General features: G+C 38.6%; 1 protein-coding gene across 5 annotated transcripts in view; it reads right to left on the bottom strand.

The window, feature by feature from the left end:
- Positions 1-3,698: 3,698 nt before the first annotated feature.
- Positions 3,699-25,220, bottom strand: part of ATP6V1C1 (ATPase, H+ transporting, lysosomal 42kDa, V1 subunit C1) — a 22,138-nt gene continuing 616 nt past the window's right edge. The window contains exons 1-13 of one of the 5 annotated variants that reach the window (XM_014965552.1): positions 24,269-24,284; positions 19,725-19,907; positions 17,567-17,634; positions 16,335-16,420; positions 15,248-15,342; positions 11,495-11,586; positions 10,327-10,425; positions 8,914-8,982; positions 7,460-7,552; positions 7,278-7,371; positions 6,623-6,720; positions 5,491-5,617; positions 3,699-4,307 (exon numbers count right to left, since the gene is read on the bottom strand). In XM_014965552.1, the coding sequence (XP_014821038.1) occupies positions 4,212-4,307; positions 5,491-5,617; positions 6,623-6,720; positions 7,278-7,371; positions 7,460-7,552; positions 8,914-8,982; positions 10,327-10,425; positions 11,495-11,586; positions 15,248-15,342; positions 16,335-16,420; positions 17,567-17,634; positions 19,725-19,856 (1,149 nt within the window). In that variant the 5' untranslated portion in view covers positions 19,857-19,907; positions 24,269-24,284 and the 3' untranslated portion in view covers positions 3,699-4,211. Of the gene's footprint in view, positions 4,308-5,490; positions 5,618-6,622; positions 6,721-7,277; positions 7,372-7,459; positions 7,553-8,913; positions 8,983-10,326; positions 10,426-11,494; positions 11,587-15,247; positions 15,343-16,334; positions 16,421-17,566; positions 17,635-19,724; positions 19,908-20,038; positions 20,056-20,807; positions 20,825-21,068; positions 21,086-24,268; positions 24,285-25,220 lie in introns of those variants that run through there. The other 4 variants (XM_014965555.1, XM_014965556.1, XM_014965554.1 and 1 more) reach the window with 4 other exon arrangements.

Genomic DNA, 25,220 nt, shown 5'->3' with positions numbered 1-25,220 from the left:
GGTGCACTCTGCCCCATCATCCAAGTTCTTATTAATAAAATCGCTAAACAATACAGGCCCCAGTAGTGGCCCCTGGGATACACCACTAGTAACTGGTCTCTGGATGGCCTCTGTGACACTGGTTACAAGCCTTTGAGCCCATTGGTCCACCTCACTGTCACTTACCTAGTCGGTACTTCAGCAGTTTGTCAATGAGGATGCTATAGGAGACTGTGTCAAGGGCCTTGCTGAAGTCAAGATAAACCACATCCACTGCTCTCCTCATCCATCCAGGTAGTCATCTCATTGTAGAAGGCTATTGGGTTGGTAAGACACAAATCAACGCTGACTACCCTTAATCACCTTCCTGTCCTTAACAGTTTGCTCCATCATCTTCTGGGGATCAAGGCGAGTCTGACCAGACTGTAGCTCCCCAGATCCTCTTCTTTCCCTTCCGCAAGATAGAGAGAAGTTTGTTTTCTTCCAGAAAGTTCATTTGTGCTTCTTTTTCCTTAAATTCACCTGCTTAAATTCTTCCTTAAATTCTCTCCTGCTCTATCCTCAGCTATGGTGCTGCTCCCCCCGACCCTTTCCTGCTCTTTAATGAGACTGACTGGCTCTTTTCTGCATCTGCTTAACTGCCCCTTCCACGAGCTCCCGGCTACCACCTTTCATCTTCTTCTGCCCAGTTCTCCACTCCATCCTCTCCCCAGTCCTGGTGCTCCTGGAACTCACTGCAGGTATTGCCTTCTCACACAATTTCATTCAGTTTCAAAATGGTATCCATCAGCATCTCAAAATCCATGTTAAGTTTACTAAAATACTCATATATTGCTATTAAAATACTAGTACATTCTGCTGTGCAGCAGCTGTCTCCCCTTCTCAGATTTTGATTAGAGACATGTAAATTGTGACAATCCAGTCATGTCTGCTTTTCCTATTAGGACATAAATCATCTGTTGTTACTTAGTATAATAAAAATAAAATTCCATACTCCTCACATTCCAGAGTAGACTACATTCTTCATTTCTTCCACAAATTACTTTCTATCTTAATCACCTGGCACGCTTCTCAGAAACAGAATGAAAATTTTCCATTTCTCCAGAGTTCAAACCCAGTTCCATTTGCCAGAAATCTTTTATGAACCACAGAAATATAACGAACTGTAAAAAGAGAAGGCTTTGGTTCTAGCCTTTCCCTATAAATCAAATCTAACAGACTAATTCCCACCCCCTCCATCCAAAGTCTCTCTCTTCACCACTAAGAAAGCCCAATGGCATCAGCCACAAGTTGCTCCATGGCTGGTCACTAACGTTTAATGCTCCATCATCTTCCCTCCCTTATAAGCAGCAATTTTGAGCCTGTTCAAGCACAGACACCTCTGGTCCAGACACATCACTAAAAGGGAATGCACTGCAGGTATTTCCCCGCAGCCCATAGAGCGGAACACAAGTGGAGCAGGTATTGTCCTGTAGCCCATGGGGAGGCCCATGCCGGAGCAGATATCCACACTGTAGACTCTACAGCGCCCAAATCAGCCCAGGTGGACATGCCCTGAAAGAAATGTGGCCTACAGAGGACCCATGCTACACTAGGTTTATCCTGAAGGACTGCAGCCTGTGGAAGGAGCCACAGTGGAGCAGGAAGGTGAAACAGACAGGAATTGTTATGAACCGACTGTAACCCCCCGTTCCCCATCCCTCTGTGCTGCTGGGCAGAAGGAGCCAGCCGAGGTCAACCCACCATTCTCTAATGAGAACGTCCCACATTCAAACATGTGTCCTCTGCTTCTCACCTTGCTACTATGTAGCTCTGAGAAGTGCTCAGGCAAATGAGAAGGCTCCATCTTCCTGTATCCTCTGCTCAGGCAGTTGGAAACATCAGTAACATCTGTCCTTTGCTTCCTCTCCATCTCTTCCCCAACATGGAGACACAATTCTCCCAGTGCATCACAGTGTGCTCCAGCCCCCTGAAGAGCTTAGCTAGAGTCCACTGGACTTCCTCCATTGAGGTAATCCAATTCTTGTGCTACAGAGCCCAGACATGACCTCACAAGTGCCAAGTACTGGGGAAGGATGGCTACCCTCTTACAACATACCAGGAGATGGCTGGCCTTTGCCATAAGCACAACTGGTTTTCCACAAGCAGGTCCAGGTCCTTTAGTGCAGGTCCTTTCTGGCTAGTCAGCCCCCAGCCTGTACTGGTGCACAGGGGTTGTTCCTCTCCAAGCACTGGACTCTGCAGTTGTCTCTGCTGAAGTTCATGCCTCCAGCTCATCCACATCCCTCTGAGCAGCAAACCTGTCCTGCTTCCCTCACCCGGGGGGTGGTGCCATCCTGTTGTCCAGCTGCCTCTTGCTTCCACTCATTGGAGAAGAATCTAGTGCTGATTTAGCAGGCACTGAGTGCCTTGAACAGGGCCAAGTATACAGCAGTTGGTACAGCACTTACTGGAATCCTAAGCCTTTATACTGCACTTGTTTGTAGGAAGCCTTTGAAAAAGTCAAAAGAAAACTGAGATGACAAACAGAGAAAACATTTTAGCCGGATTACTTCTGTGATCAGGGAAGCAAGATTAAATGCTTCTAGTGGGAAAAAAACCAAACCTCTTTACCCCTAAGTAGTTTATCTCAGTTACAGTGGGCTCAGAATCAAGACAACTATCTACATATGTAGGAATAATGAAAACCAGCAGAAGGGGCAGAGCTGGGTAATAAAGGGGAAAACCCCTTCCACTTACACCCTTTAACAACCTGGTCAGCACAGTAAGCAACTGCTACCTTCTGTAAGGAAGCAAGAGAGAGCATGGGGGCATAAGCACAACTGAACAATTGAGCTCACTCTCCTTTTACCTATTAAAACAGTAAGAAGGGCAAATATAATTTTACACAGTAAATATTTTTTTATAGACTTCAAACCCCATTTCGCTATGAGTAGCTAGATGCAACTCTTGCACTCCAAAGCTTATCTTTCTCTTTTAATAATTAGAGATCTCAATGTTGGCTTATCAGAGGCAGCAAATTCCTCAAAAGTGCTTCTGGTGCACGATTAGAGATTCTACAGCTTGAAAGCTCTATACTGCTTAGATTCACAGCACTGGTGTTTTCAGTCAGGGACCAAATTAGAAAAAAAAAAACAAACCAGTGGCTACAGTACTTGAATTAGTAATTTTGATAAAACAGTGCTCCCTCCAGTCTCAATCTTAACTAAAGTCAGTTTTAAAAGGTACTGCAGGTTTTAGTGCATATTTAGCAACTGGAATACGCAGAATACTTGCAATAGCTGTGATAACTGCTACTGAAATAGACAACCCCTTTCTATACACATTAAGAGGAAACACCTAATAGCACAGTATTCGAAGCCATAAAGCAGTCCCAAGCTTCAACTGATTGAAAAGAACAAGTAATTATCAAAAAATCCCAGATCAGCCTAGCTTGTTAGCATCCCAGGTTACTTCCATCTTCCCAATAAACCGTCTCACACTTTTTCTTCAGAGTCACAAATATATAAACATGAAAAACATTCACACATAGGTTCATTGGCCAAACAAAATACTTGAGCTTTTCTGCAGAAAGGAACACCTGCATCTCTTAAAAGTATTTGTGCTGAAGTCAATTGCATTCCTCTACCACTGCAAGCAGGATGCAGCTCTGGTTTTAGCAGTAATGCATTGCTTCAGTTTAGATACAGGTATCTACAGTTCTATCTGCTACAAGAAAGTGACACATTTGCACAGGCATGTTTATTTTTTCCTGTGTTTACAGTGCTTCAATTGTAATTTTAAACCATTCAGAAAGCACAATTCCATACCAATTTTACATACTTTACATCACAGTTCAACAACATTAACACAATTGTATCTACTAAATCAAATGAACAAAATGGCCATGAACATTTACACTATTCTTCTGTAAACAAGTTTTTTTTTTTATAAACAATGGTACATGGAATTAATACAGACCACCATATGAAAGAGGAATGAGCTTTTCCTTAAATAAATCACTCTGTTTATAAATACTTCAATTCTCTCAATATACATTTACAGACATAGTTGATTAAAAGCAGATTACCTACACTGTTCTTTAAAAAGAAAACAGAGATGGACCACTGTGTGTTAAATTCACCTAACATAAGAAGCAAGCATATGATTAGTAGAGTGTTAAAAGTATCACTGTACTTCATTCTCACTTCTGTTTACACCAACACTGAGAAGATTGTCATGTTAGGGAACTTTTACTTGAATTCCAGCAAATTACAATCGATCTTGTAGTACACATAGGGGTAGTACTCCTGCTGACTGAGATTTAAGCCTGGAATATCCACAGTTGCCTGCAAACAAAGTTTTGAAACCAGTTATACTCTTACAATTCAGACTCCTGTTCAGAAGATGAAACATTCATATGTTTTAGAAGCAAACAGGCCAGGCAAGACTTCAAGCTTACCTTTTCACATTCAAGCGACTGTTTAAGCAACAAAGTTAGAACTTTGAAAAATTAATAACAGTATTTTTCAAAATGAAATACAAGTACTTTTTCACAATCTAAATAGCTCTGTATCAGTAATTCACATCTGTTGGTATAGTAAACACACCACCACTAGATGGGAGGAAGAGTATTGCACTTTTGTTTTACTACTTCTAAACACAGTTAATTTATGAAAAGAATGTTAGAGGGTGCTGAATGATCCAGGAAGTTACATGAAGTTCAGTATCTTCAAGTTTCACCTTAATTGTCTCACATCCCCTTTCCCTGAAAAGGCTTGGAAATGCTTTGGAAAACCAAGGAAGATTAAAAATAATCTTTTTAAATGCAGCCAAACTCATTGGGTGGTGTCTACCTTTAGTTAATCTATAACTATGAAAAGCACTGCTTTTCAATACAAAGCAAATTGGTAGAATAGAACTCCTAGCAAATCAGTTTTAAACATGAAAACGAGATCTCTACAGATGGGAACGGATGACTCCATCTTGACATCAATTCAGCCTCTTTCAGCAGACAAGGACAATTATGTTAACTTCAAAACAAAGACAGCAATGCAACAAAACCAAAAAAGTTGTTTCAGTATTCAGTATCTACTGTTACGTAGACTGTGAACAATTTATGTATTCCTCTGGGCTCAAACACATTTCATATGTTGTTTTTTTTTAAGTTCCTTAAGCCTAGTTTCAGATCAAAGCTGACTTTGTTTGAATTCTTTAAGGATATGAATATGTATGCAGTCTCTAAGACACCTTTCCATCAGTAGAAGGAAAGAATGTGGTAAGAATAAGTTACATGAAACTTTTGTACCAGACAGCTTGTCAAATGTATTGGTTGCAACTTTGAATACCATCTGCTTGCAAAAATGTAAAACAGAAGTGGCATTTTATAAGGAGACAGAATTTTCTGTACTGTGAGAGAATGGTGGAGAATATGGACAGGCGTAGCTTTTGAAAGCCAATAGACTTTTCTGTTTGTTTATTAAACAGACTAAACCTAATATTGAAGGGCAGTAGCAGTTACAAAATACTTACATCAATGATAGCTGCTGCGCTGCTGTCAAGGTGTTTGTACAAGTCATACAAAACCTCCCTCAGTTTCTTCATCGTTTTCTTATTAGGCTGAAGCAGCATTGCCTGGAAGTTCACTGGCAAACCATACCTGAGGAAGTCAAGCAGAAAAGTATGAAAATGGTGAAATAAGCTTTATCTTTCAAAGCAGAATTTGATTTTAATTTTGAGAAAGAATCCTATTGCTGAAGAGAAAATCCTGCTCATTTTCATTTTTGCATGACCATTCATAAAGCATCAATAAAGTAGAACTTCTTTCTCTAAGTTTAAAATTACAAAACAGAAGTCTAAATGCTTTTAAAATAATTTTAAATCTTTAAGTACTTAGCACAATTCTCAAAGTTACTTGAAGTCTTGGACTAGGTTTTGAACGTTCCAACTAGTTTACTTGCAAGACTTTGCTTATGCCACTAGGTGGAGAATGGAGAATCTAGTCTCTACCCAATCCTCCTTTCTAGATGTGTGGAAACATTTGCCAATATTCAAATCCAGTTCAGCTTTCTTCCTTACTCAGCTTACTTCCTTCCTTAAAATAATCCAGGTCGTTCTTTCTGCAGAATAACTACAGCTGTTCTTAACTCAACTTAGTCACTACACTTCTGGATAGGTACGAAGAAAAAGCAGAGAAATTTTATAGTTAAAATATTGAAAGGTTTAATACTGAAAAGCTTAGTCTACAAAATCCTTAGAAAGGCACGTTTCAAAGAAGCAGCATACATTTCAAGATGTCAAGGTATATAACTCAAAGCCTGAATATTTTTTATTCTATTAACGTTTTATAAATAGAGGATACAGTAAGCTCTTTTTACAAGCAGCTCATAAAGCAAGCTAAGAATTGGCAGAAACACCTTGCTGCAACTTACAGAGTACCTCTAATTCCTAAAGCATTGGTACAAAGACTATCCAAGGGGCAAGATACACAATTATCTACCTCGAATATTCCACAACTGGAAACAAGAGCTATTGCCATCAGATATTCTTGTTTCCTCCTTTCCAGAAGAGTGGCATTCACACACCTCAGTTTGGTAAACCCAAGCTAGATGTAAATTCTTACAAAGTCTAGGAAGGAAAGCACTGTTCAGCTCTGCCTCATTACCTTAAAACCGATTCAACAAAAACTCGTAATGCTTTCACATGAATCCACGCAATGAAAGCTTCACTGAAATTAACTTTCAGCCACCGAACCAGAGGCCCCTGTGAAAGGGAAGAAGGAAAAAAAACATTATTCGAACTTCAGGAAAAGATTCAGTTTATTAAGCATGTTTGAGGAGATACTCAACATCTGCACCATCGTAATAAAGACAACTTAAAGGCAGAGTTCACTATGCCTTCAGTGAACTAAATTTTAGTGAACCATCAGGTTCACTATAATGGCTGAAGAGTGTTTTGATATTAAGTAAAGAGAAATTTAATGAAACTTCCATTGTCTCTTCAGCACACCATCTCAGCTGCCATGGTCTAACTATATTAAGGACCATTTCAGTAGTGTCTGATCATTTAATTCAATACTTGTCCATTTTCAAACTTCACATATTATCAGTTGCAATATCAGCACTTGGTTCAACACAGTGAGGTGCATTTGTGCTACAGGAAACTCAATTATCCCTGAGCAGATTAGCTGGTTGGCAACTGACTACATCATGTCACCCTTGCATTGCTTTCTCAGCATCACATGTTCATGAAATTGTTATACAGCAATAACAGGTCTTGGATGTCTCATTTTCTATAATGATTAGTTTATATAGACTTACAAACTGTTTCTTCTTGTCAGTTGACAGTCTATTCATTTCTTCTTTATCCGCTTTCATCTCTTCTTCGTTATACTGGAAGTCACGGACCATAAATCTGCAGTTGGAATTGAGTAAAATCAAAGGTGGCTATCTAGAGATCCTTCAAGGCATGACAGACAGAACACACACAAAATAAGCCTTACTTATATTCTCTGGCTTTATGCTTGAAGTCATCCACTGCCTTCCTGAACAAGGTGACGTTACAAAGGTAACTATCTTGATCCTCAAAGAGTACACTACACAGAAAAAAAAAAGTGTCAGAATTAATAAGGTTCAAGTCACCACACCTTCGATATACAGTAGGTTAAGTTGTACTTTATCGCTATTAGGCAAGGTCATAAAAGTATATAACTCACATGGGATTAGTTCCCAAATTAAACTGAACTTATACAGAAAGTAACCAAAACTTTAGTAACTGCTCTTATTACACCCTTTGTCAAGGATGGCCGTTTCCATTTCACTTTCAGAAACACTTCATACACGTCTGGGTATTTGTTCAAGTTAGAATTATTTTACAGAACAAGGAACTAAAGCTGGTTTAATACTGAGAAATTTGGACTACAGAATTCTTGGAAATCTGTGTTTTAAAGAAAGGGGAAATGGATTAAAATAGAAAAGGACAGACATTTAAAAACATAGGTTGATAAGAAAAAGTGTTTCTTATGCTGTAAAGGCAACCTCTAGATTTACTATTCAAGACAATACTGCTTATTTTAAGACTTCACCTTCGGAAAAAAGCTTGAAGACATTTAAACCGTTCCTTCGTGTCATGCTGTCTTCAATACAAGCATCATCCAACAGTTTTAACAAGTTACCTCTTCTTAAGCTATCACTAGATCATGGTTTCCCAGTAATTAAATAAGAATCATTAGCAGATCTCCCACTAGGCTGAAGTTGATCCAACGCAAATGTGAAATTAGCCAGAGCAAGCTCAGATTTTATAAGTGGCACAGAGCTGGTAATATCAGATCTGCTTGATCAAACCTCACCCTGTCAGTCAAAATTACCAACACAGCACTGCTTTGTGCTACGCATTGACTTTATTTTCGATGTGGTTACAAGATTGCTAAAGTGGCTTAACAGTATTATCAAATCCTGACTTCAGCCTTGCCCATCCCAGACATCAAGCACCAGCTTGGTACTGAGGACCTTTGACAGCCCGTAAGAGACAAGCCACTTCACTTTGCACAGAAGAAAACCATCCACACTTCCAGTTCTTCAATCTTTAGCAGGTTTCAAAGGGCATATTTACCTTGTTTCAAGTCCTCTGAATACAGGCAGAAAACTTACAGGCTAGCTAGCTAGTATCTGCTGCTAAACCCCACCAGGCACTAGCCTGAAGCTGAATGCCTCTGATCTGAACTAGACTAACTTTTCAATTCTTTTACTCATCCCACATAGATTAGTTTAATAACTTTGTTAACCTTAGAGATCCTTCAACTTTTTTCTTCAACTACAATATAATCAAGCTTGATCAGATAAAGCTATAAAGCTAGACATTTTGACAAGCTCTTATCAGTGTTGAACATTCAAAGTCACTACATATAAATAACACTTATAGCACATGAAAATCTCAGTCTTAGCATTAACAACTTACTTGCTGGAACGTGGTACAACCATCTCTGCTAGTGTTTCATATTGCTTAACCCAGTCATTATAATTTAACCTAGAGAATACATAAATTATGGTTAGACTTTTAGTTTACTTTCTACTTTAGTAGAAATCTTAGATTAACAAATCATGTTTTTCCAAAAAGTGTTAAAAACATTTTATCATCACATCTTCCAACCCAGGTATAGGCTGTCAGAAATACAAGCCATCAGGGACAGTTCTCCTCATGCTTTTTAAAAGATAATTGCTAAATAAGCTATAGTTATAGCAAAAGTAAAAAATTTTATCCTCACTTTTTATATAAGTTTACAAGTGCAAATTTTTTGAAATCAAAGAACTAAAAAGTAGTCATCATTAAGTGAGAGGTGTCAGGGGACCAAATGGACTTAACTGTCAAGGTTTATCAGAATCTTCTCACGTAGCTCTGCTCTGCTGAGTTACTAACAAGAATACTTTTTCCACAGTTACAAATAGGTTCCCCAGAATCCTGCACTTGCCTAAACGACCACTGAGAATTTCGGAAGCTCTGCCTTCTGTAGGTGGTGGTAAAGAGGTTCCACCCTTTCAACACCAAAACCGAGTCAAAGGTAAAAAAAAAAATAAGTGTGGAGATATACTAACCATCTGTTTTCTGTTAAATCCACTGCAAAACTGTTCTGCCTTCAGAGTTTTACACATGACAGACACTACTGCTTCATGTGACAAACAACCTACAGGCTCTCTTTACAAGTGAGAAGCTCTCTTTGTTCCCAGCTCCAGAAAGCCAGTCTAGTGCCATTTTCTCATTTTACAAGAGCCTTAAGGACCTCTGTGTCACCACTTTCCTTGGCCAGGGGAAAAGGTGAGGGTTTTGTTGCTTAAACATTTCAGACAGTAACAACCTGCTCCCTTCAACATAACATAAACAGTGTTCCATTGGTAGAGACTTAGATACCTAAAAATCCAGCGTCCTGACAATCTGAAAAATTGCAGAGCAAGGAAGAGTTCATTTCATGTGCTACATGGTGAAAGCCAGCATAGTCCTAACCAGGATAATTCAATCATGAAGCTTACTAATGTAAAACAAGTCATGTTTTTACTCCTTATTTGCATAAGGATACCTTCTGCAACATGACTAGCCATGGTTAATATTAGAGAAGAGATTCAAGTCTAATCTCCAGTTTCTTAAAGAATTTGATGAGCACTCAGCATTCCTTATGATGAGCTCTTGTGAACAATGGGATACCGGTACACAGGCTCATTTGCCTCTACTAAGCATCAAAAAGTTTGTGTCAGTTCATCCAGGAAAATCCCAAAGAAATTCAGATGTCCTTTTTTACAGTATTATAGGGTTGCAGGATCTATTACTTGATTTAGATTTCTTATTTTATTCTGCTCTTGGGACAAACAATAAACTTACTTCGGTACAATCACTAATAATGTGACCAAATATTCTGAATCGAGTACAAAGTCCTCTTTCTTTACAATATCAGCAAGACTTCTGGTTAGCAAGCTTCCCCTGCAGAGAAAGAAAACGCAACAGCCAGAGTAAATAAATATTTAACAATTGAATTTGTCTGAACAGCAGCTTCCAGTGCTCGATAGTGTAACATTTTCAAAAATATATTTTACCTAAGCATTTGTTATTAGCAGAGCAAACAAAATGTCCTTATACGCATTTTATATCGTACTGTCTACAGTTATTGAAAGTTTTTATCAGCAGCTCCACTGCTGTGCGTCATTTCCATATTCCAAACACCTCACGCGTTTAAGAAGCCAAGTTCTCTTCTTAAAAGTGATTTAAAAACACAAGAACCATTAAAACCATTAATTGTGAAGTCTAGTATATGAAGCCTCAGAGTTACAAGTAACCTAGTACAGACCTACATATAGACTCTCAATAAAAATGTAAAGCAGCACATTGCCTCATATTCACAAAAGACTAAGAACATACACTGATTTAATGGGGTTTAGCTGACAAATTACCAGGGCTTAAGATGGAACTTAAGGCTCATAAAATGGCAACCATTAGTATGACCCATGGTTCTCAACCAGCCCACAGGCTCGTACCATTAACTATAATGGTAGGGTTGGGTCAAATTAATCAAACATATTTGCACAGAAGAATTACTGTACCTCAACTGTATTTCAGATAATCATCATATGTACATGACAAGACAACACACAGTCCTTGTTTGATTTATTACCTGCATGTATGCAACAGCTGTCTCTCTGCTGGTCAGATTTGAGGGGAGAAACCCAGAAATACTGATATGCTTAAAGCATAAGTTGGAATGAAGGGGAAGACTTCCTTGTTTAGGCACCAAAGTAGCAGTGTTACACACCACTTTAACAGCAAGCTTCTCTCAAAACCTCCAGCAATTCATACTATTTGTGCATGCTTTTTTGTATTTCGTATTGTTTATCAATCGCAAGTCAGCTGGTAATAAATGTTCTTTTATGACAGCTGCTATTCAAAATTGATAAATGCCTCAGAAACACATTAAACCTAAAGCCTGTACCTCTTCACACGTTACTAAGTTATCATAGTTTCCTGTGCTACATTAGCAAAAAACAATGTGACTTACGCATTCTTTCTTTCCAAATTCTGAAGGTTCCCTTTCAGATTATTGTATGCCGAGGCTCTTGCTTTTAGATCATTGTCAATCTGGTTAACTCCCTTAAAGGTAAAAAGAAAAGGAACTGTGACTAAAGAACTCAAATAGTTTTTAAATGATTACTTAATTTCAAAGCTTAGATCTACCAACAAGAACTTGATAAAAAAAAACCCCACACAAGTTAAAATATGTATTTCTCTAGTGCTTGAAAAACTTCACGAATGAAGTAACCCAAAGCATTATTGCTTTGCATCATCTAGAACTTAAGGGGAGACTCTTAAGCCTGTGTTTGCCCTCTGCAATTTGTACCTTTCCTTGAGATGAACGGCCTTGGGCACTCAAAGATAATGCATTTAGTTGATGTTCTATCTGCCTCATCCAAATGGCTGTTACTATTTACAGTTCTAAATATTATCACATTTTATCTTCTTTTTCCCCCCTAAACAGAGATATTTCCCATTCTGTATGTTTGCAAAGGAAAATACAATAAATTATATCACCATCTCCCTTCACAAAGCAATCTTTTATGCTGCTGTTTTACATTGGCAGTGGCTTACAAATACAGGAAAATGTTTTACAGAGACTTTCTTCATTTAGCAAAAACTTATGTATTTTGGAATGTCTGAAGTTGCACAGGGCCAGTTCCAGGGTAGACAGATAAACAGCATTTCTGACTTGAATCCAATTTATTTCAGACAATAAATATATCTATCTAATCAAGTAGAGGCAGCATTTTATGTTCAATTTCACTGGCAGCCTTCAATGCTCTTTCAAACTTTCAAATCAAAGTTCCAACTATTTTACCCTTTAGACTTAGGACTGTCACATTCGGCTCCCCACTGCTGCTCAAGTAAGTCATCTTTTTCAAATCCATCCTCCAGGATTAATCAGAAATTACCAAAAATTATTCATTCCCAGCTAGGTAACTTGGCAGCAAGTGGAAGAACACAAAACACATTAAGCAATTAGTAGGTCTTAAACATCCGATCCTACTCCTATCAGCATGTACCCTACACAAGGAAGTATTTTAAAATCAATACACTTAGTAACAGTCGGATAACTGAAAGAACGCGGTACAGCATTGGTCTGGCATCGTACTGCTGCCTACTCCCTGCTCCCTCGTTATGGTACGTAGGTACAAGCATATGTAAATTCCCAGGGTCAAGTATCTGAACACAGTCAAGGGGTTTTCCCTTTATTTGGACATAGGCCATTAACAATACGTTTTGTTTGCACATAACACTTCAGCTTGTGGATTCAGATACGATTTTATTTCCACAAAATAAATCTCTCTCAAAAACTACGTCACTTAGTAATAGAGTGATGTTGTTTATGGTAACACAGAAGTTCACTTGTCTGTAGAAGGAAGTAGTCATTAAAAGCCTGAACATTCTGGCCCTTTCATTTGGCAACATGTTCACAGCTTGCACCTTTACAGATACAGCAAAATACTCTGAAAATAAGAAAATTTACTTCTTAAACAGGTGAGTATTGAAGGTTATTTAAATTCTTTGACTGATGTAACCTTTAGCAAGGCATGTGGAACATTTCAGCAAGCATCACAAAGCACAACTCTTTGTGAAAACTTTTATACTACAAGAAATGAAAACTTTTTTATACTATAAGAAATGGCACTTTTTTTTTCAGCTAGAAGACAGAATTAGGGGGAAAATGAATCAGAAGCTATTAAGCTAGTACCTTTGTGTGTTGGACTTTTTCCCAGACCAACAACCTTCCCCTCCCCCTTTTCCAAGGATCAAAACTTTCAACAGCATTCTAACTATGCATTGTTTAACAACAAAAAATAAACATTGATACCAAACACTGCCTTTATGAACCAGTTCCATTCATCATTTCCTAATTGTCAATACTCTAATTGTTCTAATTTGTAAAGTCAGTAGCCTTTCAAAAGATGAATGCTTAGACAAATGCCTGTTACTGCTGCACTGACTGGAGTTTACTGTAAACAAGAATCAGCTTTGCTTCCTATTAAAGTGTTAGAGAATGCAGAACCACAAACCTCAATGTCACAGCAGAGCTCTTGAAAATATATTTGTAAAACTGTCAAAGGAAGCGACATACAAGCTTCCTTTTGGTAGAAGAACTGGTGGATAACTCTTATATGTCATTGCAAAATGAGGGAGACACATGATATTGCTACAGAAAGTATCAATCTAATGTAGTGGGCCTATTTCTACACATAGCAAAACCCATTTAAACCACTTACATAGTCATTGGCAATACATGAGTGTCTTCCTGTACCTATAGAGCTGAGCTGTTGTATTTCAGGAGATACCTGGGTCGCTGAAAGTGTTGGGCAAGGGCCCTAAGGCTGTCTCCTTGCGTAACAGTCTTATGACTGTGATTTCAAATACAAAGAATGACTGGATTCAGTGACAGCTCTCACATGCCACATCTTCGAAGTCTTCAGTGCTGATACCAGGGTTCACAATACTTCTAAAAATTGAAAGCTGAAAAACTTGATGGATAGTTTTAGTAGATTTCCTCTTATTTTAAAGATTTCCACCACTGCTATAATTTTTCCTCAACTGACAAACTCCTCACTGCAGTTGCCATCACTCGCATTTGGGCCGGTATCAGAGTCTCCTGCTACAGTGAGTGAGGAAGTATTATCTCATTTGACAAGCTTTTCAAGTTATTTTAATATCAACATGTCCAGAGGCTTCACAGATTTTAATTAATGTAGGTCTATCAATTTTCCTATACCTTCATGTTAACCACATGCCAAAGTGAAGATTTTAACTATGTTGGGGACAAAACTGCTTCAAGTCCTGTGACATTATCTCCTAGGTGTCACTTGAATGCAAGGCAATTCCAGCTATCTTCCTTCTCTACTTTATGGACACACATCTGTGGCTCACAATCAAAAACATTTTTTAAACTATTTGAAATTAGATTTAATACATCAGAAGCTCTCCTTATAGAAGATAGGTACAGCTAAATATGCAGAGAAATAGAAACCCTCAACAGGATGATTCAGGCAGAACTCCAGTAGACCTATTTTCTGTGTTTAGTATCCAGACTAATAGCTCAGTGAAATCCCTAAAGATAGAAAAGAATGTAAGCCATTTATTTAATTCAAAGTTCAGGTTCTGGAGTACAACTTTGCTGCAAGCCAATGATTTAGCCAGAAAACTGCAGGACACAAGATAACGCATCCTGAATCCATGAAATATTTCAATAAAGGGCATATCCTTTCATGTTCTTTGATGCTTTTTCCAACAAGCTTAACTGCTACAAAACCAAGTTCAATGGCAACAGGTAAGTTCCCAAAATGAGACAAAACACAGTTGAAGACATTTTTTCCTTTTTTTAATTCAGTATTTTTCACTCCTAATCTAAAGCCAAACCAAAGGAAGGAGCTTTCTTATAAACCACTTCCTTGATAATACTTGTAGAAACCACTTCACTCCGTTTTTCTTCTTCTCTCTACCCGTCTCTGCCCACAATAGTTCCTCTTCTCCCAACTTAAACTTCATGCCTATACCTGCTGTGAACAGCTGAATGCTTCATTCCGATACCTTCCTCTGAAGCAGCAAAAGCTTATGTACTCAAAGAGCGTCAGATATTCCGATTGTTAATTTTATCTGTGGGATATTTTTAATGTGCAAATCTTAAATCATAAGTCAGTATGAGTACCAAGTTTTGTGCGTAAATATCTCAAGTTCAAATAGGAAAGCTTTACAAAACTAATTCCCTTACCTTTGCAATAATTTCTGAAATATTCTTCAAGGATTGCTTGATTGGGTATTTGGCCATATCCCACTGGAACCTCGTTATGTAGGTGACCAAGTCAACTAAAATTTTAAAGAATAACATTGTTGAGAGAGACAATAAAAAGACTGATGTTCCACGTAGGATTGCTGTAACAGAAGAGTACTGTAACAGATTGTGGACCTTCACATCTGTGGACCCTGTTGCTTAAGAAATTTGAAAATAAACAATCAAGTTGTAAGTGATCTCATAACCTCTGCCTTCAGATATTGGTTTCTCCACCTTTGTAGACCCCAAACAATATTAACTAAATCAATGATGGCTGGAGAAGCACAGACAAGACCATATATTTTTTGCTTTGTGTGGAAAAAAAGGGTAGGAGAAGGGAGGGTTATGATGGAAAAAAAAAAACCACAAAGATTTCATGGCTCACCCGAAGCAAAAGTTTTCTAGAGCTATCTGTGAGAGAGACTACTCAAAGGCCTTATCTAAGAATAACCGTGTTCATTAGGAGCACTGGACTTGTCTTCACGTTAATCCACTCGTATTAACCTCTCTTGCATCAATACAAGCTGTGCCAAGTTTTATTAAAAGCCTATTGAAAACAAAATACTTATTTAGAGACCAGTACAACTCTTCATGATGATGAAATGGACAAATATTTCCATGAGACAACTAGTTTTATAAAGACGTTCTATCACAATTTGGGAACATCTGAATATTCCAGCATAGTTTACATAAAATCATACCTATTCAGATGAGAGATTAATACAAAGAATGCTTACGGTGATCAGTAACAGTAATTTTTATGTTCCACCAGAGACCAGTGATGACAACATATAGCCCTAAAGGATCAAAAGGCTTCTGTAAGCGAGTATTTAACATGTAGGTCTACTTTCTTGCTTTCTGGATCCTCTAATTTGTTTCAGGGCCAGTGACTCATGGGAAAAAGTACCTCCATGTCTAAACTAGGCTTTCAGGATGTCATACAGAGAAGCAACATTCAGTATATTTCAGGATCATTGCCTTCCCTTCCTTTACTTTAAAAATGCACATATTATGGTTAACACTTTACCTCCATTAGCCAGAAGATTCTCCTGAACTTTATCTTTACTGTCTTCTAGAACATCAGCCATATACTGGGCCACTTTCTTTACAACACTGAAAAATGAAAGATAAAGATATAAGAAAATAATTTAAAAATCTGCTATTTTGAGAAATGCCATTCATCAATCTGATCTGAAATTGCCTGGGAAAAGAATTAAGAGATTGCATCAAAAATGAAAAGTTGGTTGCTTTACATACAAGCCTTCCAAGAGCACAAACTGGGCTCAGTATCTGAAGGAGACCAACTTCTCAAATCCATGCCAGAACTTTATTTAAATCCTTCTCTAGTGTTGCTACTCATTGGTTCTCAACAAGGTGAGGTTAGTTCCCTTGCCTGCAGATAGCAAGCGTTGACTTCGGGTGTAATCTTACTATACTCCAATCTTTTTTTGAGGTCTGTGGTACTTTCAAAACCCTAATCCCTTTCTAAAAATAGATATCAAGATAGAAATCACCAGTAATCCAAAATAAACAAAAGGCAACCATGACAATGCAACACCAAAGTCAACTGAAGAGCTATGGAGAAACCCCAGCCCTAAGCCCTTGTGAGATCTGACACACAAGACCTGCCTTCCTCGCTAGAAAAGCTATGTCTAATATTACTTACATGTGCCATGCCATGTTTCCTTTTCTTTTTAAAAAAACCCTACTTAACACTTCTCTCATTGAAACAGAAGATGGCTCCACGGGTTCTAGTTATGTGAAATTTTGTTACAATTGCTTAAAATCACCTCCAAAGGACCATTAGTTTCTTCAAGATACATAGGTTTTGCATTTTAATATTAATACTACTTAATAATCTCTGTGGATTAACAACATGGTTACCTTCTCAAAGTCTGTAAATAGTTCTCTTAACTTGCTAAAAGAACAGTTTTCACTCTATTTCATTATCACTTTCTGCAGCTGTCAGGCTTGTTTCTTAGCAGTTCTCCAGGACCTGGCAGCACACAGTGCTGCTACAGGGAGCAGTATCACTGCATAATGACCCACTATTCCACACCAAGTTCATTTTTTTTTCCCCCCAAGTAGAGATACTAGGAAAACCATCAGCTTCACTTCTTGAAATCTTAGCTTGCTGACTGCCTACAGAAAATCACTATGAAACCAAAAAAGTTGAAAATAACGCATGTATTGTTGGGACTTGCAAACCATCACATCGCTATCCTAATATTTTACATGCTAGTAAAAATAAACTGTTACCTCTCCACAAATGCATCCAGTTTAGCCAGCTCATCAGACAGACCAACCAAAACATCCAGTGTCCCAACCTAGAAGGAAAGATCAAAATGCATTAGCAATTGTATGTAAACATAGAAAGATAAAACCAAATTACAATAAAAGCTAAATCTCCTAAACAGGCAGCTTTTCAGAACTACATAAAATACTGTACTCTACTATTTCAGACTTGGTGCTTTGTTAAAAGTCACACTGTGCTTCATTTGCTCAAAGTACCCCTAAAGCACCACTGTATCGGACCTAACTTACTCCGGTGCAGAGTTTCAGTCCTGCATTCCAGCCACCCAAAACATGTTAGAACAACCTCAACAACATGAATTGGCTGCATTTCCCACAAAAGTCACTTGCTTCAGCATTTGATTTATTACTTTAGATCAAATCTGAAATCTCTGTTATCAGGCATCTCAGTGCTGGAGGCAACCAGAACATTGAAAACTTTGAAGACACAAGAGTACTGCAGACCAACATGAGTCTGGACTTTTCATATCTAGAGTAATGGAATATCGAGCTTGCCTACAAGCTTTCACTCTTTCTTCCCCTCTCTTCCAGAAATGTCATGCAATAATCTAGATCAACATGTATACCTTTCTGGGGCCAAGGGTGACACTATTTTATATTTTATTTATAATTCAAACATGAAACTTACAGCACGGTAAAATATTCTCTGTTTAGCTCTTTCATAGACAAGTCTCAAATGGGTCTAAGACAGCTATACTGTTGTTACACATTTTGATATGTGCATGTTAAACAGCCAAAGGCTGATTACTTTTAAATAGGTCACATATCAGTGTTTTTTTTGTTCTCTCTTTAAGTACTTACAAATTTGTTCATTCTGTTCAATGAAAGTAGGAGATAGCTCTAGAGAGACGACGCTTATCTCTAATATTTTAGTTACTAGTTTATATTTCTTGCTGAAATATTATTAGTCATAAATGAATCTTCTGTCTAATCAAGATGCTATTATTTAGCATGATTTCAATCTAGCATCTTTGTTCTGTATATTTGACCACTCAACTTTGCATGACTCCTGTTCTCTTTAGCCTTGAAGCAGAAAGGAGCACAATTACTTCAGTAACATCACAACCAAATCGCTTTCCATGCCCCACCTTCTGAGCTACATGCAAAATAAGGGAGCTAATGTTTTGACGAGTTACTTCGAAGCCACAGGACAATAAGTTTTTAAGCAATAAGGCTGCTGTTCAATGGAGATGAAATCACCATTTCATTGAGTTTAATTAAAGGATCTCAGTCCTTATACAGTTTTACGAGGACCACAGAAGCCAGACTATTTCCCATTGTATATAAAATATACTCAGTCAAACCAAGCTCACAATTCTTGTTCAAGAAACATTTCGGTGTCAGGACAGACCTGTACTTAATGAATACACTGGCTCGTAACTTTTCCATACCCCAATAATTGTGTTTAACCAAGAGAAACCGCTTTTAGATTTTGTTTCTCTTACAGTAATAGAGACAATGGGAAGAAAACTGTTTGAACTAACGCACACCATCAGGTCACACTGGAATGCTCTGCCAGAGACAGCCACAACTCTAACAGAAGAATATCAGTTTTGGGCAGAGAAAAGGCAGCAGCTGTTTGATCAACTCCTGTATTTTAAATCCAGCCCTTTCACTGTGTCTCAGACATAAAAGGATAAACAGACAATTCAGAAGTTCAAAAAAAAAAAACAACCAAACAAAAAACCAAACAAAAACAAACCACAAACACCCCCAAAAACCAATAAACAAACAAAAAACCACAAAGGAAACCGCATTATCTGAATACTCAGATCACAAGTCTCCATTTTTCATCTAATTTTCTTCTCCAGCTAACTGCTAGCAGTATGAGGTCAAGACTACTGTCCCGGGAAAAACACTGAATTAGCTAATAACTCCACTTGCTGAACCTTTAAAACTTGGGAGTGATAATTTTTTAACTTAAAATTTCAGAAAAGAAAAAATTGCCTAAATTATTGTTTAGATCCACAAATAACCATCAAAAGAAGTCAGCTGTTCTCTCAAAAAAGTCTGCAAGTATTCCCCATCTACAGATGCAGTCTAAAGAAACAGAGATGATGCAAAACAAACATACTTCTTAGGACATGACAAGGGACTTACATACCTTCAAGTCTGGAATATTGAACTTTGAATTAGTAGACAGATTGTTATTTTTTGTAGTTGCTGCATGTAGTTTCTCCCATGTCTGTTGACAGGTTTTTTCCCCAGGAGCAGAAATCAGCCAAAACTCGGTCATTTTTGTGTCTTTATCTTGATGCTTTCTGCTTCTGAAGACAGAGGCGAGATGCTACGAGACGGGAAGCGGGGTGAGGAAGAAAGAACATCTGCCATTAGTTCACGATTCAAAGCTTTGCCTGAAGAAAAACATCTCATTCTGTGTTACTAAAGTGCAGTTCCAGCCATTGTAAGAGATTTTACCGAGAGCATCACATGGTTCCAAATTCATTTTTTCCTATCTTCCAAATCACATTTGCACAGTTGGAAAGTCTTTTTAAACTGCCCATCCTGCAAGTTAAGGTGGCCCGAGTTTGCAGCATTAGCATCTTTCAACTGCAATTCCACAAAAGATTATAAGCAAATGCTCTAAGTGAAAATAAATCCAATAAAACAGGACCCAAATCATATTTTCGCAACTGTATGTATTTTCCAGCATCCATACAACAGACAACCTTATCTGAATGCATAAGAGGAAAAAAAACCCCAAATTTCAACTCTGACATTACAGCTTTTCCAACCACTTTTCAGATTAGTACAGTGTTTTAAAGAGAGTAAATGCCAAAAAATATATATATATTTAAATCCAATAAACTTTAGTTTATTCTTTCAAGCAAAGAAGGTTCTCCTGGAAGCTAAAAAAAAAAAAATCAAGGAAAAGGAGGACACTTTCTAGTCTTGGTATGTCTGTTGGCAATGCAGACTTGAAATAATGTTACACATATTGACATATTGTCAAGAGAATAGCGGTACTAAATACAAATTATGTTGAGCTAGTTTGCAAATGAGCTCAAGAAGTTAAGAGTATATATGTTCTCCTGTCACTAAGGAACAGAACAAAACAGCTGAGAGTTATTAGATTTTTTTTTATAAGGGAGTGAACGAAGTCAAAGTCTACCCTGACAGCATCTAAATGCCAAATTTTGCTATTTGCAATGTTTTCTGTAGCAGCTTTGGAAGAACAGAGACCTACCTACATGAGCATGGAGTGCAGCACTCAGGGTTGGTTTTGGTTTTTTTTGAGAGTGAATCAAACATTGAATTTGTAAGAATTGAGAAGCAGTAGCAAATGTTGCCCAAACCCACACATATATGTCCTTCATCTGTGTAATCATTCTGGGCTCAACAAGTTATCAAGGGTGTTGGAAATTAGAGATGAGCTAAAGAAAGGCCTGTTCGCTGATTCTTTTGTTCAGCTACTCAGGAAGCCTAAAGCTGAAGAAAGTTTACCAACCATTAAATTAATACCATGAAGCACATCTTGTCACTGCCGCAACAGCCATTCTCCTTCAATTAAGGAGCCTTGTTTCTAACAAGAAATGGTGACATCCAGTTACAGAGGCTCTAGATACGGCACATTCCATGATGCCTGACACGCCATTATGAGGTAGTAGCACAGCAGTGCTATAATCCTAAATACAGAGAATGCCAGGGCAGATACAGATATTTGAGAAACCAGAACATTTACAAGACCAGGCACATGTCCCACTCCACACAAGCCTGTATGGCCTGACCCAGCCCAGCTCTGGGCATTCTCCAGAGCTGGGGCCACACACCTGCACAGCTGCTTCTATTCAACTGCAGAAAGTCAAGAACGTGGAAGATATCTGTGCTCTCCTCACTGGCACTACTCTCTCTCCTCCCCTAACGAGTTGCCAAAGCAGGGTGGAAGGAGAAGGGATAAGGAGTTCTTTGCTCCTGGAAATAGCATGGGTGAGAAAAGGGGGCCTGTGTCTGAGAAGGACAGGTGAAAAGCCTGGGTCTACGTCCCCCACCGTGCTGTGACCTTGCCTGCTGGGGGAAAGTCCCCGAGAGCAGAATCAGAGAGGGAGGAGAGGGCAGTGAAACCCATGCCAAGGGCCCCTCGGGCACCGCTGGCCCCTCACGCTTAATAGTGCATACTGTGACAATCCGTGGTCATACCGTGCTGATTATTTTGGTGTCAGGAGGTATCACAAAAAATTAAAGCAACATCCGTCATCACCAATGTAACAGCATGTTACGGGGCTTCTTTGTTTAGGGAAGGACTACCCGGATTATCTCATATAACGGGTCCCCACAGGGGGTCTACTAATTATCAATGATTTGGAACAAGAGAAAAATTTCCTCTTGTTCAGACAATTTTGATGCATTATCTTCCTTAACACATGCCAAACTTCGTGAATCCATTGCAAATGATGTTTTCCTATGCTTCGATGAACTCTGGCCCTATAAAAGACAAGGCCGAGTTTACAGTAAACTTCACCCACGCAGGGAGACACCACTACAGCTGAGACACACACTAAGTGTTTAAACTTTATATTGGTTTTTGTTTGGATTTGACTAGACTAAGACTAGAAGAGTCTTTGTAATAAATGTTGGATAAATAAACCCGTTTAGGTGGTGGCAGCAGCAGAGTGCAAAAATCCAAGTACAAGACAGAAGAGCCATAATGTAGAAATTCAGACCCCTATTCAGTAAGACGGATGGAATATTTGCATTCTCGTGTTTTCCACTAGAACATAAATAGCCCTTAAAGACTAAGTATAAAATTTCCAGAGATTATATCATCCAAGGAAACAGTTACATGTTTACAGTGACACACTCTCATTCCCTGCACTACAGATTGGGAAAATAAGCTCACCTACTCAGTGGAGGCATTTTCAAATACAAACAAGGAAAAAAAAGCTTGGTAGAAGAGTTATAAATGCTTGTTCCTAAGGGGCATTTTTATGTAAGGAGGGGAACGAATATGAAATCAGAACTATGCGGAACAATAAACAAGAAGTGAAGAAAGGAAGTGAAGAAATTATTAAACTAATTTTTTCCTTTGATTTGCGCGAAAAATGGTATATAGTCTGCCTTGAGATTCACTGCTGTGGTGAATTTATTCTTTGGGTCAACAGGTATTTTTAAATTGGCAAGCTTTGGCATCTCAGCAGCCCGCAAAACCTACCACCAGGCTCTTTTTGGCCTTTAAGTCACATGGATAGTAGCTACACCTTCCCCTGAAAAGCCTTACCTGTACTTTTGGCAGTATTGTAAAACTACACTATTGCAAGTATGTAATCAGCCAAAAATTCTAGTTCAATGCAGACTGGGATCTCATTGTACTAAGCAATGCCTGTATAAGGATACAACGCTCACTTCAACACCTGCAGTCTGAGGCACTGTATGTTGAAACTTAAAGTTACAGGCAGAAAAACAAATAAAACCAAGGCTGGCAGAAGCAAACCTTGTTTAGCTTTTAGTCTTCTCATATCTCCAAGAAAACCCCAAAGGCACAGTTCAAATCTTTAAGTACTTGACTAACAACCCAATGATTAAACTTCTTTCCTTTCTCTACTTTGCTTATGATTGCAACTGAAAGCATTAAAGCTGAGAATCTAAAGCAGAAGCAGGGAGGATAACCCCAACCAAAAGCTGCCTATCAGCTATCATCTCACCTTCCTCTCTCCCAAAGACCATTAACTACATTATTCCAGTCCAATTTTCTCAGGCTTTCCTGCTTTTAGGTTTTTGGACAACAAACCAAGGGAATAACAAAAAAAAATAATATAAAACCTAGAAAAAGAAGTAAAAATGGACAAGTGAACTCTTGTTTACATCATGTACTTCTATGACCAGTACTTCTTTGTGATGTACTATGGAGTAGAATTTGTCATAGCATAATTCCGCCTCATCGCTGTTAGCTATTTTTCCTATTTCAATTGTTTCTGCTTCACACCCATTAAAAGAAACAGTCATAAATGGATATCCACATACATAAATGGAATTGTCTACAAAACATAAATCTATCAATTTAAAACCATTCAATACTACAGCACATGTACAGTTAATCAAGCTAACGCTTTCAAGGTGGTGGGTTTTTTTCCTAAACAGTGTCCATTCAGTACCCCACCACACTACGCTACTAGGTGAGTAGAAATTATGGTCCTAGTTCTGCTGAATACGGGTAAAGCCATCTATTAAGGAGTGCAGCTGCTTTTGAGATGCCACTGTAAGCATTTTCTGGCCAACTTCAGCAAAAACCATTAGCTACACAACTGAAAAAAAAAACATAAGGCAGGAAAATGAAAAACAAAGTTTATACAAGAATGTCTGAACAGACCACGCTGAACAAAAGTTCAGGACTTCTAGGAACTGGTTCTGGAATTCCAACTTTACATACAGTACTGACCTAGCTAGCTTGAAACTTACAATTCCACAGGTCATGAAATTACTATTTTAATACCAATTGATCAAACCTTCCCTATCTCAAAAACAAATATTTAACCTAGCAAGACCAAAAGTGCTTTGACCCATCTTTATCTTGTTCAGTACTCATGAAGAATGCAAGCTTCATCCATAAGGGCTTCAAACTAGAACTTCATTAGACTACACCGTTCTCATTTTAGATTCAACAACCAGGCAGCATCCCATTGAGTTTCCCTTAACACTTTCTCATAAACAAACCTGCAATGTAGTTTTGAAGTTTAATAGTCTTCCATGTGCTGTCACAAAGAGATTTAAGTAACACATTGCCAAGATGTTCTGCTAGTCAAATAAGCACAACTCATCTATAAAATGCTTGAATTACTTCTTCCCTTGAAGCGCTCCTATGGAGAACCTGTTTTTGAACCCTAACTACCCTAATGCCCAAAGTAAGTTTGATATAGTATTTAAAATGTATTTCGCATTGCTACCCATAATTTATACTGCTTAATATTGATGTTACTAGGAAAAATGCATTTCCAAAGAAAAACCTTTCATGCAGTATACTATACTATAAGCAATAAAACCACTTAACAGCTGTTCCAACGCTGTACCTGGAAACACATATAGCAATATCAAAACAGAACAACAACTACGACACTGTGCATTGCATTTAAAAAAGAAAAAAACATGGCTGGGGGAGGGGACAATTGTTTCTTCTTTCCTGTAGCTCAATCTACTAACGTGACTTAGAAGTTTCCCAGTATCCAGCACTAAATCCCGAGAGTTATTTTTTTAAGCTCGCTCTCAGAATTCACTCCTGACACTCGGCCTTCGCTGCTTCTACGTTTCATAAACAGAAGCAGCCACAAGGAGGAAGCCAGCGTTACACCCGGGAAGGTTTCACAAGGGAGAATTCACATCCACCCCCACGGGCTAACACACGGGGTGTGTGTGTGTAGGGGGGGTAAAGCTGGCCTTCTTCTCCCCAGAGCGGCTGAGCTGGATCACAGGGATTAGATGCCAGCTCTCGAAGCCGGGGCAGGAGCCAGCCGCCCCCCGGGCAGCCACCGGCGCTGAGCTGCCAGCGCCGAGTTTTCACTTCGCCCTTCCTCACGCTCCCGCCGCGGGAGGCCCGGTAGAGCAGCCCGGACGCCCGGCAGGCCCCGAGGCCTCTCAGAACCCCCAAGAGACGCGGCGGGCCGCGCTGGGC

The sequence above is a fragment of the Calidris pugnax genome, unplaced genomic scaffold, assembly GCF_001431845.1.
Source record: "Calidris pugnax isolate Ruff unplaced genomic scaffold, ASM143184v1 scaffold41, whole genome shotgun sequence".
Lineage (NCBI taxonomy): Eukaryota > Metazoa > Chordata > Aves > Charadriiformes > Scolopacidae > Calidris > Calidris pugnax.
This window is presented reverse-complemented; position numbering and strand designations above follow the sequence as displayed.